Here is a 16,357-nt window from a genome sequence, read left to right on the forward strand (position 1 = left end):
GCCATCAAGAGAAGCATTCTACAACCAGATTATAGGCGTAGAATTAACTAATGATGCTCTCGATATTGAAAACCCATCAGATATTCGTAATACGGGAACTGGCAGTCATGGCAAGAGATTAAAATCAAAAAAAGAAATGCTGCAAAATGTTGGTTCGAAACCTAAATGAAAGTGTGCGTTATGTCAACAGATGGCTAACCATGACAAACGAAATTGTCCTCTTAAAAAACGTGTCTAAGTAGTATGTTTTATATGTAGTTTTTCTTTATTATGATATTACATTAAAACTTTTTTGTTTTATCTTTAATTATTTTACTGCTACAAATTTCATCAGATTTAATAAAATTGTCATACATTGTTATACACTTTTGCATATTTTGTAAAAAAATTTATCTACATTTAATGAGTATCCTAACATGTAACAACATAACCTTTATAAATTCTACCATGATTAATGTGCATCTTATCTCAAACTGAAAATTGAAACAAACAAGGAAAATCATAATGTTCATACATTCTTCTACTTGAAAAACAACACGTATATTCTGTAAGAATATTATGTACACATAACACTTAACAGTTACCTTTTATAATGAACAGGTCAAATGTACACATATTACTAATGAAAAACAAAACATACATGTGCTTTACAACCCATCTTTCAACATCTCATTTTTGTTACACGTTACCATTTGTAACATAACCTATTATTTTCTTTCAGATCAGTATTTACAGTCAAATCTAACAATTCTTACGCATGAATATTTTGTATGCCATATCACAAACATCATCGAAACAATCATGGTAAATCACAATCTTCATATATTCTACCACAACAAATGCATATGTTAGTCTATGATTTATAAACTTAACTTACTTGTACATTACAAACCATATTCCAACACATTGCATTTTTTGATAGCTTTCATATCCAGATACACATTTCAACATCAATCAAGTAGTAACAATTAGCAATCAATAAATTATACAACAACAAACACCATTCACATTAACATGTTTCTAAAAAACAAACAATTCTAGAACATGATACTTTCCAATGTAAATAAGGTAGACCAAAACAAACAATCTTACCAAAAGTCTTACACCATATACGAATCCTACCTTCATAAACTGTTACCCCAAAACACACAATACTAGACCAAAATAAGAAAACATAGACTTAAGCCAAACATACTACCAAACGTCTTTGAAAACCAACCATCCTAACATCATAACACTCCCATCTTAAAATCGACGCCTCCCACGTTTCTATTTCTCCCTTATTTCCTTCACTTCATTCATCCTAGCCGATATTTGCAATGGATCAAGCCTCTCATATGCTTTTTCGTATTCATCCAACATACTTTTATGTTTGTTGTACTCTGATTTCATAAGCCTTGCCATGTACTTGATTCGTAGATTATTTAATGAAAGTAAATCAGTCTGTTTTTTTCCTGTAAAACCGCAATCCCAAGGCCCTTCATTTTCCGCCATATATGGCTCCATATGCTTCAAAAGATATACTCCACAGTCTGATCCTTCTTTGTCTACATTCCATGTCATTTTCATTACATGCGCTTTAATCTTGTTGAAAGCTGTTGACTTTTGGTAATTCTCTGTTTTCAAATAGTTCCCAAGCAACTTTTTCTGCGATACAAAACAATCATTTTACAATTCAATATTACACTCATGTATTTTAAATATTTCAAATAATAATTCTTCAACATACCACATGAATGTGTTTTATTCCATAGATTTCCTCAACAGAGCCATTTCGGGTCACATGGTATATAATGAAGTATGTTGGAACCCTTAGATCAAAGCATATCAGATAGTATTTGCTTCTATCAACTACTGGGAAGATTCTTCCCATTGCATAATTAATATTGGTCAATAACATACTAATGTATGTTATGGTTGTAATTGATAAAAAACAAGGTTTAATTATTTCACCACTCCAATATCCTTCAGCTTTTCCTTTTTTGGTAGACTTTTAAGGTGGAGTTTCAACATCGAATCAAATAATTCTTAAGTTCTTTCAGGTGACAATGATCCACCCAGTATCTCTTCTGTTTGTACAGATTAATAAACCAATCAATAAAACACATATTATTCGACTGGAACTAATTTTAATTTAAATACTTACCAAAAAATTTGTGTTAAATAATACTCTAGAAACTAATCCTACATCCCTAAGTTCCTCCATTCTGTTGAGTAATGATGACCAACAGTCAATGATTATCGCATGAATAAACGTGTTGCTTTTAAAATGATACGAGAATCCTTGATGAAACACATGCCCGCTACCAATGTTCCATATCTCCTCCCTGCTCGACAATTAAAAAATGATCACTGTTATAACACCACATTTTCAAAGCAAACCATTAAATTGTATTATTTAACTTACCCATAGTCTCTTTTGGATGCAAAAACTGAGTTGTATAACAACATTTCATCCTTCTAATGGGTTTTGAGCATTCTAACACTTCCTAAGTGTACATGCAACCCTAATAACCTTGGATCTATGTTTGTCTAATTATCATGCAAAGTTGATTTCCAAGGCTATGATCCTATCTAGCATACATGGGGAACAATTTTAACTTAAATAATAGATAGAACTACATACCTTGTTGTTGTGGGTGTTCCTTGAAACCTTGTGAGCCTAGCATCCCAAGTGTGATGCCTCAAATGCTTCACACAACACCAAATGCTATGGAGTAAACTTGGAGAGAATGTATAACACACAAAATCGGTTCTAGCCCTCTTGTTTCTTGTCTAACCGATTTTAAGGAGAACACATGAGCTTTATATAGTGTTGACACATCTAGGATAACACCTTAATGTGTCATGACTCTTCATTTCCATGACCCATGGGTTTGTAACTCCCATGGAGCCTCCATGGACCATCCAATGGGTATAACCCATCTTGATTATTCATGGAGCCTCTTAGCCCACTATATAAGTTATGGATGATTTACATAATCAATCCATACATTTAATTAGTTGTCTTTTCATCACTTAATTAATTCTTGATCAAACTAATTAAATAATATTATTAATATATTAGAACTTATAATATATTAATAAACCATATGTGTTATTTCTCTCATTTAGTTTATTCAATTGCATGGTGCCATGCAACCCAAATGGACCATGTCGGGTGGGGTCAAGTATTTACCAGAAATAGTTATGGACGTAGACACTTTATCCAACAGTCTCCCACTTGGATAATTCTAATAACTATAATTGCAATACTTCAGGAACCGATCGGCAATCGTAGCTCTTTCAAGGTTTCTCGGAAATGAGAAAATGATGGTACGCCATTTCAGATAAGTGATCATATAATTCTCTGTTCTACATATCAACCAGACAAACACATGGAACATGGTCTTGCTTATTGTCCAACAGTTTGTTTCCTGATTTCTGATTTGTTTGACAAAGAACTTAATTGAACACATCAACTTAGTTCTGACCAGGCCCGGTACATAGGTCAAAACAAAATCATCGAGGGGCCCAGATATCAGCCTCTAATCCAAGAAGGAACAGATAAACTTTGACTCATATGTTGTTCTACTACTTGTTAAATTACACACAAACGCACGTTTTATAACATCGAGTTACCAATGCGGTTTCGCACGTTCAATGCATAACTAACTCATAGTTAACAAGTCATATCTCTAGGTTTGAAGACTTATATGATATTACCGTCTCGCGATCACTCGAGATAAATTCCAAGAAGTGATGTCAGCGAGCGTGGGTTGAATCCAATACTCAGAACTTATGAGCACTCATGAGTGTTGAGGCCATGTCCAACATCTTAGACCTCTACAACCAACTCATGACAGTCTTATTTCATATCTACTTCCAACATATGACCGACTGTGGATAATTTGAATAATATGTAAAACAACATAAATATTCTGGAGATGCTTAACCCTACCCAGTCCCTTCGTGAGGGGATCTGTCGGGTTCTCATCTGATGATACTCTCTTTGCCACGAGAAGTCCTTCTTCTATACGATGTCTAATGAAATGATATTTTCTGTCGATGTGTCTGGATCTCCCATGATCCCTTGGTTCCTTTGCTAAGGCAACTGCACTTTCACTATCACAGAAAATCTCTATAGGCTCCGATATAGCTGGTACAACTCCAAGGTCTCCAATGAAGTTCTTTAGCCACATAGCCTCTTTTGCCGCCTCACTTGCCGCTATATACTCTAATTCGCAAGTTGAATCAGCCACTATCTCCTGCTTGGAACTTTTCCAAGAGATTGCTCCTCCATTTAAGGTAAAGACCCGGCCTGACTGAGAGCGGAAATTATCCCTATCAGTCTGGAAGTCAGCATCAGTATACCCTACAACTCTCAAGTCATCACTCCCACCAAGGGTAAGGACCCATTTCTTAGTCCTCCGCAGGTACTTGAGAATGTTCTTTACTGTAGTCCAGTGAGCCTTACTAGGATTCCTGTGATACCTGATAACCATGCTTAAAGCAAAGGCTACATCAGGACGAGTAAAGGTCATAGCATACATGATCGAGCCTACTGCCGAAGCATAGGATATCCGACTCATTTCTGTTATCTCATCCTCAGTACTCGAGCTCTGAGTCTTACTCAGTCTAGTGTTACTCTGGATGGGTAACTCTCCTTTCTTGGAATCTTGCATGCTGAATCTCTTCAACACCTTGTACAAGTAGGTACTTTGACTAAGTCCAATTAGTCTTTTACTCCGATTTCTCAAGATCCTTATCCCTAGAATATAGGCAGCTTCTCCTAGGTCCTTCATAGCAAAACTCTTCTCAAGCCAGGACATAACTTCCCGCAGAGTTGGGATGTCATTTCCTATGAGTAGTATGTCATCCACATATAGTACCAAAAAGCTAACTATACTCCCACTAGCCTTGATATATACACAAGATTCATCTTCACTCCTAGAGAAGCCAAACTCTTTGACCTTCTCATCAAAGCAAAGATTCCATCCGCGAGGTGCTTGCTTTAATCCATAGATGAATTTTCAAGCTTACACACTCTATTAGGGTACTGTGAGCTGCCAAACCCTCTGGCTAATTCATGTAAACATCCTCAGCCAATTTCCATTAAGGAAAGCGGTTTTGACATCCATTTGCCATATTTCATAGTCATGAAATGCAGCTATGGCTAACAATACCCTAATAGACTTAACCTTGGCTACTGGAGAAAAGGTCTTATAAGTGTGTACATTACCATCCGTGTCGGTCTTCTTCTTGAAGATCCATTTGCACCCTACAGTCTTACGACCTGGCACATTGTCAACCAAGTTCCAAACTTGATTGTCATACATGAATTGTATCTCCCTATCCATTGCCTCTTTCCATTTAGCAGACTCAGGGCCTGCCATGGCTTCCGCATAGCTGTTAGGTTCATCCAGACCTACTAGTGTTTCATCACTAATAAGTGTCTCACCTTCCGCAGTAATATGGAAACCATAGTAATACTCAGGTACATTCCTAACCCTCGTGGAACGCCTCAGAGGTACAACTGCAGGTATAGTTGGGTCAACAGGAGATTCCTCCTCTAGTTAACTGCTAGGGTTTGAGGTTCCTTCACCACTTGACTCTTGAAGTTCTTCAAGGTCAATTAGTCTCCCACTGTCTCCTTGGCTTATGAACTCTCTCTCTCTCGAAAGACAGCCCTCCTTGCTACAAAGACCACATTCTCACTAGGTCTATAGAAGAGGTAACCAAAGGATTTTTGTGGGTAGCCGACGAAAATACATTTCTCGCTTCGAGGTTCAAGTTTGTCATGAGTCTCGCGTCTCACGAAAGCCTCGCAACCCTAAACCTTGATGTGGGCTATATTAGGAACTTTTCCAGTCCACATCTCGTGAGGTGTTTTGGCAACCTTCTTTGTAGGGACCAGATTAAGGATATGGGTGACAGTCTCTAAGGCATACCCCCAAAATGAGATTGGTAGCGTAGCTCGACTTATCATGGAACGAACCATGTCCAACAAGGTTCGATTATGTCTCTCAGCTACACCATTCAACTGTCCTGGGAGGTGTCAATTGTGAGACAATCCCACATTCCCTTAGATAGTCGAGGAACTCAGTACTAAGATACTCACCACCACGATCGGATCGAATCATATTAATGTTCCTGCCCAATTGATTATCGACTTCTTGTTTAAACTCTTTAAACCTTTCAAAAGTCTCTGACTTATGCTTGATTAAGTAGACATATCCATATCAACTATAATCATCTGTAAAAGTCACATAATAACGATTAGCATCCCTTGTGGCATGACTCAGCGAGTAGCTTGCATTTGGTCATGGACTCGTCAAGTCCCCCCATGGACTTGGTGAGTTCATACGGGCAGAAAGCAGAAAACTCGGTTTTTTCAAGCAGTTTGCACAAAAATCAAACAAGCAAGCCTAGGCTTTGATACCACTGATGGGTTTTGAGCATTCTAACACTTCCTAAGTGTACATGCAACCCTAATAACCTTGGATCTATGTTTGTCTAATTATCATGCAAAGTTGATTTCCAAGGCTATGATCCTATCTAGCATACATGGCGAACAATTTTAACTTAAATAATAGATAGAACTACATACCTTGTTGTTGTGGGTGTTCTTTGAAATCTTGTGAGCCTAGCATCCCAAATGTGATGCCTCAAATGCTTCACACAACACAATGCTATGGAGCAAATTTGGAGAGAATTTATAACACACAAAATCGGCTCTAGCCCTCTTGTTTTTTGTCTAACCTATTTTGGGGAGAACACATGAGCTTTATATAGTGTTGACACATCTAGGGTTACACCTTAATGTGTCATGACTCTTCATTTCCATAACCTTTGGGTTTGTAACTCCTATGGAGCCTCCATGGACCATCCAATGGGTATAACCCATCTTGATTATCCATGGAACCTCTTAGCCCACTATATAAGTTATGGATGATTACATAATCAATCCATACATTTAATTAGTTGTCTTTTCATCACTTAATTAATTCTAAATTAATTCTTGATCAAACTAATTAAATAATATTATTAATATATTAAAACTTATAATATATTAATAAACCGTATGTGTTATATCTCTCATTTAGTTTATCCTATTGCATGGTACCATGCAACCCAAATGGACCATGTTCGGGTCAAGTATTTACCAGAAATAGTTATGGACTTAGACACCTTATCCAACACCTTCTTCACCTTATCACTCATTCTAACTATCCTTTCAAGAAAAGGTGATTCTCCATATACATGTATCTTTTGATCTTTTTTCCCCCTTTTTCCATGGTCATCATCTTCCTCCCATACCTCAACTGTTTCCATGACTTTATTCCCTCTTTTTTTCTCCTTTTTAAAACTTTCCAACACAGCCTCATCCGTCATTTTAATTGCAGTTGCCAAAACTTCATGATTCTCCAAGAATTGTGAACATGTCAGATTATCTGTATTCCCTACCTTATCCATTTGAGGTGTACTGAAACCTCCACCATCAACTTTCTTTTCCCCATCAACTACCAATCCTCTAGTTAGTGAAAATTTTGATTCTTTAACACCATCTCCATCTCCTTTGTTACTATGACCATCAAAACTAGAATCTTTGTCTTTCATTCCTCCACTTTCTGCATTTTTAATTTCTTTGAACATTTTTTCGTTTTTTTCACACCACTCCTTCAAGCTCAAGCTATCTGGGAATTTCTCAATTCCATGTTTTAGAGCTCTTTCAACATTCTTCTTTTCATACAGTATCACTCCATAGCTATGCTTGATAACAGCCATGTATGACTGTAAGTTTTATATTAACATATCATGATTACTATTCTATAACAAATAAATCAAAGAAATTCCATTTCTAACAATTGCTTTTGACCTACAAGTACTAACAACATTTTTGGGTTCTACTATTTCAAACTGTAACAAAACCATTTGATTGATCAAAGTACTTATGAACTCACCATTTTTGGGTTTTTTGATGTAAATAATCACTAAAATGATTCATGAACATATCCACTTTCTCAACCTGTTAATTTTATACATCATAAATAACATCATCAACCATGACACCATATAAGAAACATCCAATAACTGTTTTTTTGTTGACAGATATGCAATCAAGGGTTCCAACTATATGGTAGACCAGCAATCTATGCGACTTGTCTCCTAATCAACCCTTATCTTAAAATCAAGAAATGGTCGCTAACCACATATTTACTCCTTTTCAGATTTTTATTTACATTTTTTATTTATATATTACCTGGAAAATCAACCTTGAAATTTAGGGTTAGGAAGCACATGACTATGCAATCTACCTGAAAATGAATCCAAGTGAATATTTCAACACGTAAGATTCACTGTGAAGGGAAAATAAATTTGCAATTAAAACATAAGTGAATATAATTTCGGAGAACACATGTTTTAGCTTCAAACTCAAAGCAATTATGGCTTACTTATAACTAAATCTGCATTGTTGTGGTGTCCCTTCAAGCCTTCAGCCGCAAAAGAAAGAATACCTGATTTAGACTGGACTTTTAAGAAATTAAGTTAATTTTTAAAGATGTCACTCGACAAATTTCACAAACATAACAATACACATACATATACCGATAATTTTGCTAAATATTAAAAAGCATACAATATGTGGTCAGCGTTACCTGTATGCATACCAACATTTCCTTACACAAAAATCTTGATAAAATATGAAGATTAATGAGTGGGGGCCTTTCCGACCATCTAATAGATAAGCTTATTAATTGTGGGGTTCCAAGGTTCAGAGAAAATAACAAGTCAAGAAGAAAGATGAAAAACAACGTTTTTAAGGGTTTAAAATCATACCTGCAGTTCTTTTGCGTGTGTGCTTGAAGATCTGATAAAGGCGATGACATACGTTTTTGAGAGGAAAAGTGATAACGAATGAGAGAGACAAAAATGGCCGCCCCAAATTCAAGCAGCGAATGATGAAGCCAACATTGGTTTGGGATGTTTTAGAGAAAAACGAAGGGCGAAAGTGGTAAAGATCCAATCTTTGTTCGATGATGTGCTGGTTTCCGTGGTGTGATGGTCTCCAATTGACGGAATTGGAATGTTAGGGTTTTAATTTTGGTTTTTGAAATGTAAAATATTGAAATTGGTTAGATATTCATTTTGATTGGGATGACGGATTCAAACTTTTATTAACAAACAGGAGAAAAAGACTAACATATTGGGGAAGAACAGAAGTCGGTGTTGGTGGTGTGGCGTCTTCAATTTGTGCATTTTTTTAATCCAAATAACAACCTCATAGGGTTTAGGCAAACATTGTGAGTTTTATGGTTGTAGTGAACATCACAAATGCTAGATTAAAAATGGCGAGACATAGGAAATGTGTGCACCTGAACGACTATTCAAACAATTCGTCTTCATCTTCGGAAATGACCGGGTGACGGTGGTAAGGAGAGAAAGACGACGATAGTTGATAATATTGAAAAGAAATGGAGACCAGAATGGAGGAGAGCCCTAGCCTTTTGGTTTCGTTTAATATGAATCAAGAGAAAATAGAGGAATGCCGATAACACTCACTTCCTTAAAAGCCAAAAAAGAACTGAAATTAGGGATGAAGGGTCCCATACTCTTTTGGGGAAGGATGAAGATGGATAAATAGAGGACCCTGGAAAATTGGGGATAATGGAAGATCGAAGACTGCAAGTCAGCTTTTTGAACTTGAAGGAACGAATTAAATGGGAAGCAGTTTAATTGCGAATAAAACCAGGTCAATATAAGCTAGATAAGAGGGAAAGATAAAAGGAAAGATAAGCCCGTTCAAAATGAAAAATAATTTTTTTTTTATGTATTGCATTAGCCAGTTGTATTCATTGTATTATTTTTTGTACAATGTAGTTAATTTTAAATTTTAATATTATTTTGTTGTTGATTACTTGTACTATTAGTACTATTAGTTTAATGATTTGATCGTTTTAAATTTATTTTTAAAATACTAACGTTTGTATTATATATATATATATATATATATATATATATATATATATATATATATATACTAACCGTTTACCCACGCCAAGCGATAGATACGAATAGTTTTTTTCATAACTAGTTTCTAGAAACAATTAATTGATTACAAACCCGATTAAATCTTCATTTTTTTCAATATAACTTTGTTATTATGTTGTCATTTAGTTTTTATTTTGCTGCTATGTATTTATTTTTTATGGCAAAATTTTAGTTGATATTTTAAGGTGTATAATTTATTGATTTGATTACGATTTATTTCCAAGATAATATACATCCCCATAAGTCATTTCCAAAAAATTGCATACACCAAATAAACATTAATCCAAACAATAGACTTATGTCGACAAGCAAAATGCCACAGTTAAATAAAGTTCATCACACAAGTTGACTTGTATTAAATCACCCATACATCAACCAAGCTTAATTTTACTCATATCATTCAGATGCCAACCTTTTTCATTGGTAGTAAATAGTCATTTACAAAAATTAATGTCAAAATACATCAAAACTAATGCCTTTAGTGACTAAATAAGCACAATTTTAAAAGTTAGATGACTAAATGAACACAAATCTAAAAGTTAGGCAATTAAATGTAACCAAACCAAAAATTAAGTGTCTAAATGAGCATAAAACCAAAAGTTTGATGACCTTTTAAAACTTCAAAATAGTTAAGTGACCAAATGAGCACAAAACAAAAACTAAGAATTCGATCAAACCACAAGGAACATTTTTGTAATTTACTCTTCTTTCAACTTAGAAGTAAATTGTTTCCGTATATGCGCCACCAACATCATTAACTTTAGATGCATTAATTTAAGTCGAGACACGTACGGATTCATCGACCAAAAAAATCCAATTTTAAGGGAAACATAGTATATATGAAAAATCGTTATCATGAAAAATGTGATTATAAGTTGATTAAAAATTTCCACTTTCCTAAACCACCAAATGATTAGAAATGCAAATAGATTGACAAAACTAAATCAGGCTTCAAAACATATGAAATAATAGAAAACCAACTTGTACCTAAACCAACCAAATGTCTAATAAAGTTACACCATACACAAACATTCATTAAAAACAATGAAGTGCAGATCTTCGATTGAACTAAATGGGTCAAATGTTCTGATCATAATCAATAAGTCAAATGTAAATTAGTAAGCAATAAGTTTCACCTTTTGCACCAAATCTAATTTTCTTTGAGCATCTTTGGCATTTCTTCAGCCTTCAATCAACCTTGAGTCAACCTGTTGACCAATAAAATTACATGCCAAAACAAAGAAATACTATATTTAAAACGATTTAATTGAAAAAAAAAAAGAATCTATTCTACAAAAATGGTCAACATATCTTACCCTCTTTTTTAATATTGTACACCAAAAGACCTATAACTTGCTTCTAATCTCACAGTTAATAATGTAGAAATTTAGATTATGTTCCAACATTACAATGACCAAAGTAACGCATTTAGAGTCAACATTAGACCTTTGAAAGGATGAAGGAATAAAAAGCTGTTCAAAAGTATCATGATCTGATACAGAGGTGAAGTGTACATTAAGAACCATTACTAAAAAAGATCACTATTTTTTTGGAGCAATACATCGAGCAGTTGGTGTGCACAGCAAATGCAAAAAGAACATGTGTGTTGAAAATCTACTAATCAAGAACCATTAGTCAACAAACATAAAACTTAGGGACAAACTGTAGCTATTAATGGTCGTTTCCAATGGAAAATTGCATGAAAATCTAGAAATCACTATAGCCGAATTGAAAATCCAATATCAGTAATACGAAAAAAAAACGAAGAATATTACCTGAGAGAGTAATAGGGAAACACGGAGGAACCGAGGACTTGCTCATCGTAGAATCACCACATAGAAGAGGGAAGCAATCGGAGGCGGTGAACTGGTAACAGGTTCATCCTGCACGTCCATTGGCGCTGCCACTCTGTTGGATTAATGTCTAAGTCCATAACTATAATTGGTAAGAATTGACCCGACCCGGCATGGTCCATTTGGGTTGCATGGCATCATGCACTTGGATAGACTATAATGAGAGAAATAAGACACTTATGGTTATTAATATATTATAAGTTCTAGTATATTAATAATAAGAATAATGAGATTATTTAATTAGTATTGATCAAGAATTAATCTAGGATTAATTAAGTGATCAAAAGAAGACTAATTAAATATATGGTTTGATTGTGTAAATCATCCATACTTGTATAGTGGGCTAATGCTCCATGGATAATCAAGTTGGGCTAAAACCCATAGGATGGTCCATGGATGCTCCATGGTGTATTTGAACCCATGGATCCAAGGAAATGGAAAGTCATGACAATTAGGGTTTACCCTAATTGTAACAATATATAAGCATCTTATTCTTGATCAAAATCGGCCACTAGTGAGAGAAACAAAGGGCTAGCTGATTTCATGAAGTGTAGAATTCTCTCTAAGTTATTCCAAGTGCTTATGGTGTTGTGTGAACCATTTGAGGTGTCACACTTGGGGTACTAGGCACTCAAGCTTCATGAAGACAAGCACTATCAAAGAGGTATGTATTCTATCTTGTTATGTTGATAGTTTTGTATGCTAGATTAGGATAATACCTTGGATGTTCATATTTGCATGTATAATAGAGAAAACATAGATCCAAGGTATTTAGGGTTGCATGTACACTTAGGAGTGTTAGAATGCTCATAACCCAACAGTGGTATCAGAGCCTAGGCTTGTTTTCTTGTTATACCTGCAATTGAAGCTGAAAAAACGAATTTGTTGCTGTCTGATCATCTGACTCGGCGATTCCATCAGGAGACTCGGCGAGTCCATGCCTAAAATGTGATCAATTCGATCCAACTCGCCGAGTTGGTTCATGCACTCGATGAGTTGGACCCCCAGACAGCATATTTTCGAGGTTTTTGGCTAGAAATGGACTAGGAACATTACCCTAAGTTGTTTTTGAACTTATAAACTTGTTTTTTGATGTGGTAATGTTCATGCTAATCCATTTTCAAAGATAATTGTCAATAGATTCATGTTTTGTATTAGTTTAAAGGGTAGACTAATTACATGAAAAAGTTTGATTTGAATTATCTTGTTCTTATGAGTTGCTTAGATTAATAGAAAAGTTGAGTGAAAAAGTTGTTTTCAATCCAAATTAATCTAAGAGTTGATTCTAAAATGTGTTTTTGTAACTTGTCCTCAAGTTATATGAAAAGTCACATTTAAGTTTCATAAAACTCATAAAAATTGGCAAAGGTTACAAAACTGAAGAGTCTAGTTCTAATTAATTGGAGTTATGACTCCATAATTTGTCCTCAAGTTATGGAGGACCAAGAGTCTCTTCATTAAATAAAAATAATTAAAAAAAAGTGTAACCTTAATTAATTCCATAAGTTATAAAAATAAAGAAAAGTTAATTCTTTTATTAGTTTAAAGTCTTCCATAAGTTATGGAACTTGAAGAGTTTTTTGGATTAAAACTACTTTAAACACATAAGTTATGGAATTAATTAGTTTTGAATAGTTTCAAAACTTGCCCTCAAGTTTTTGAATTTGTAAAGTTTTCTCTTATGAATACTTTAATTCCAAGTTAGCCCTTAGAATTTTAAAAGTTAAAATTCAACCCTTATACTTTATAATATTATAAGTTAATAATATATACATGTATAAGAGTAAAGTCGGTCTTACCGCTAGTACGCCTCATTCACAAAGCCGGTCTATAAGGTGGGTATAAGGTTGTTGCCTATAAAATGGCAAATTAATGGGTGTCCACTCTCACCCACCGCTTGCTTGACTAGTGGAGGGTCGTTAGCCGAACAGGTTTGACAGGACTATAATTCTCCCTTCATTAAAAGTATTAATGATAAATACTAAGTAACTAAACTCTTAATAATTCCCAATCTTAGTTACTTAGGAAAAATGTGAATAAGGTGCTAATCCATGAAATTACACTTTACATTTTGTCTAAGTCGTTAGTGGAGCGTGTGTGGTTAACCGGCACACTAACTTGGACTTAACAAGGTAGGTAAAGGGTGACTTAATATTTATCATAGTATCGATGGAGCGTGTGTGGTTAACCGGCACATCGATTAAGGGGTAAACACTTAAGGGTACCAAGTAATTTGCATGGTTACTTCACACCTTGTTTTGTGATCCTCGGCATCCCAGTCACAAAACCTGAAGGGCACACTCGAGATTGAAACATGCCATTGAACAATTCAATGAATCTCAAAAGATCTAGGAGTTTCAAAACCAATTAAAACCTAATAATACATTTTGTTTATCTTGGTGGAAATTGGTGAATCGTCATTCACCTACCTTTAAATTATTTTATAGCTTGGATTACGGCATGGATCTTCTAAGTTATAAAATACTTTGTTGGGTCCTAGCCTTAATATTTCATATTGGGTGTCATATTAAGGACTTTAAAATCAACTATCTTGAATATCTCCCAAAAGATGTCTGGTTTAGACATTTATGATCTTCCCAAATCTCTTGAAACAAGCTTTCCTAAATGAAGATGATGTCCCATGGAAATCATACTTCATTCACCTCCTCCAATTATTCTCCCTAACCCACAAGTTCTTGAAAAGTTTAAGGTCACTCGAGCCCTATAGGCAAGTGAAGGTCTAGGTGTGGTCACATCTTGGAGATGTAGTCACATATTGACAAGCCAGGAGAGTTGGGTGTAAAAGTCTTGAGAAAGTTGGTGGTTCAACTACTTTCTAAGTCACATAGTGAGTTCCTTTGGGACACCTATGAAACAGACTATGACAAGACCCTTAATGATCTTATCTATTTGCTAAGATCAACCTCCTGAAACTTTATGGACATTGACAATGGTGACACTGGAAATACAGAAAAAACATTCTCTTCCCAATGGGAAGGGATTGACCATAGTCAACTAGGTTGACCAAATGGTAAAGAGAAAAAGGCTAAGTCTGTAATAGTCCTATGTACCATTATCAAAGGGTCCATATGTTTATATTGCCAAAGTAAGGGTCATTAGTTGCGAAGCTGCCAAATTTACCTAAGGATGTTAAAGTCAATAAGATTGACTCTACTTCAGGTAAAGTCCACTAATCTAACTCTGTTAAGTTTCTATTTTGAGATTCCTGATACATGATGTGACTGGGTCACATGGTAATGTTTTAAGAATCAAAGAAAAGTGAAGGAACTTAAAGAAAGAATGTGTTGAATCTGATCGCATAGATGGATTTCTATCACGTAGTTTGAAGATCGGATTCTTGAGCTACTTCTTAGGAGTTATGAAGTATTGCTTAGGAATAGATAACAACAAGTTTTCATATGGATTGTAAGGATAAGTTTTTCCGCATAGTTTTAAAATAAAAGAAAATTTTTGATTTTAGTTATTTTAAAATATCCTTACAATGGCATTTGAGGAAAAATTGTTGCTTATATGATTCCATTAATAGCAAGAGTGGAAATATGAAATTGATTCTTTCATTTGTGGTAATGTCTAAATTTACCAAATAAGGAAAGATTCTCATCAGCCAAGCCTCAATTGGACCGGAACTTGGAATCATGCAAGTTGTATAACATGATGAATGAGAACTTTCAAGTATTGGAAAATTAAGACTAATTACTTATTCACATGGATGTGTGAGTAAAGTAATGGACTAAGGGATCGAGTACATAGTCATGTGCACTGATTAAGTCCACCACAAAAGATATAAGGCTATTTGTCATAGTTTACTAAAGCTCAGTAAATATGATTATACTTACAAGCTTAAGTGTAACTCTGAGACATTGGAAAAGGTTCCAATGTAAGGCAGAGCGAATAAGAAGAATCAAATTAGGCAGAAGGATAAAAGTTTCTCAAATCTGAAAAGATGGGAGAGTACTTTAGTATCCGTTTTTGTGATCATCTTAATGATTAAGAAACCATATCAAAATTAGTTCTCTAAGGAAGTCTTAGTGCATTCTTATGACTAAGAAGAAGGGATCTTGAATTGTTGAAATGGTTAAATCAAGAAGATGAGTCATACTTCGTTCCAATACAAGTCTTAGAGTCATACTCCAAGATTGTAATTTGAGTGATATGTCTTTAAGAAGTTTTAAAAACATATATCAAATGTAAGAATAAAAGTTTTCTACTCTTGTACATTTGAAATTGGTAAGTTGTGATGTTTTGGATAAAACAAAGACCAACTAAGGCCAATTGTGTGAAGTGTTTGTCTTGATTAGAATCCGCACTATCTCTTGGATGTTTGACAAGGGAGTCTTATAGATCAAGAGGACAGTGGGAGTCTTAAAGGTCTTGAAAGTCTCAAGAACTAATCAAGAATAAAACCTGAAGTTCCTCACTAGCACACAACTTGAGGTTTATAACCTATCATG

General features: G+C 34.7%; 1 protein-coding gene across 6 annotated transcripts; it reads right to left on the bottom strand.

Moving 5' to 3' along the window:
• Positions 1-1,017: 1,017 nt before the first annotated feature.
• Positions 1,018-9,762, bottom strand: LOC145004589 (uncharacterized). 6 transcript variants are annotated; one of them, XR_013662409.1, is made up of 7 exons: positions 9,357-9,758; positions 8,821-9,261; positions 8,436-8,508; positions 8,243-8,297; positions 2,147-2,327; positions 1,730-2,069; positions 1,018-1,647 (listed from the first exon to the last, which is right to left on the bottom strand). XR_013662409.1 is itself a non-coding variant. In XM_078963533.1 (4 exons), the coding sequence occupies exon 1, from the start codon at positions 7,765-7,767 to the stop codon at positions 7,087-7,089; it is 681 nt and encodes a 226-aa protein (XP_078819659.1). In that variant the 5' UTR covers positions 7,768-8,231; the 3' UTR covers positions 1,018-1,647; positions 1,730-2,069; positions 2,147-2,327; positions 2,627-7,086. The 6 variants fall into 6 exon arrangements, 1 of the variants encoding a protein (XP_078819659.1); XR_013662411.1 differs by lacking the exon at positions 8,821-9,261 and having other exon boundaries at positions 9,357-9,762; XR_013662408.1 differs by having other exon boundaries at positions 8,436-8,498; positions 8,821-9,760.
• Between the last annotated feature and the right edge of the window lie 6,595 nt (positions 9,763-16,357).

The sequence above is a fragment of the Lactuca saligna genome, chromosome 7 (assembly GCF_052625555.1).
Source record: "Lactuca saligna cultivar CGN05327 chromosome 7, ASM5262555v1, whole genome shotgun sequence".
Classification (NCBI taxonomy): Eukaryota; Viridiplantae; Streptophyta; class Magnoliopsida; order Asterales; family Asteraceae; genus Lactuca; species Lactuca saligna.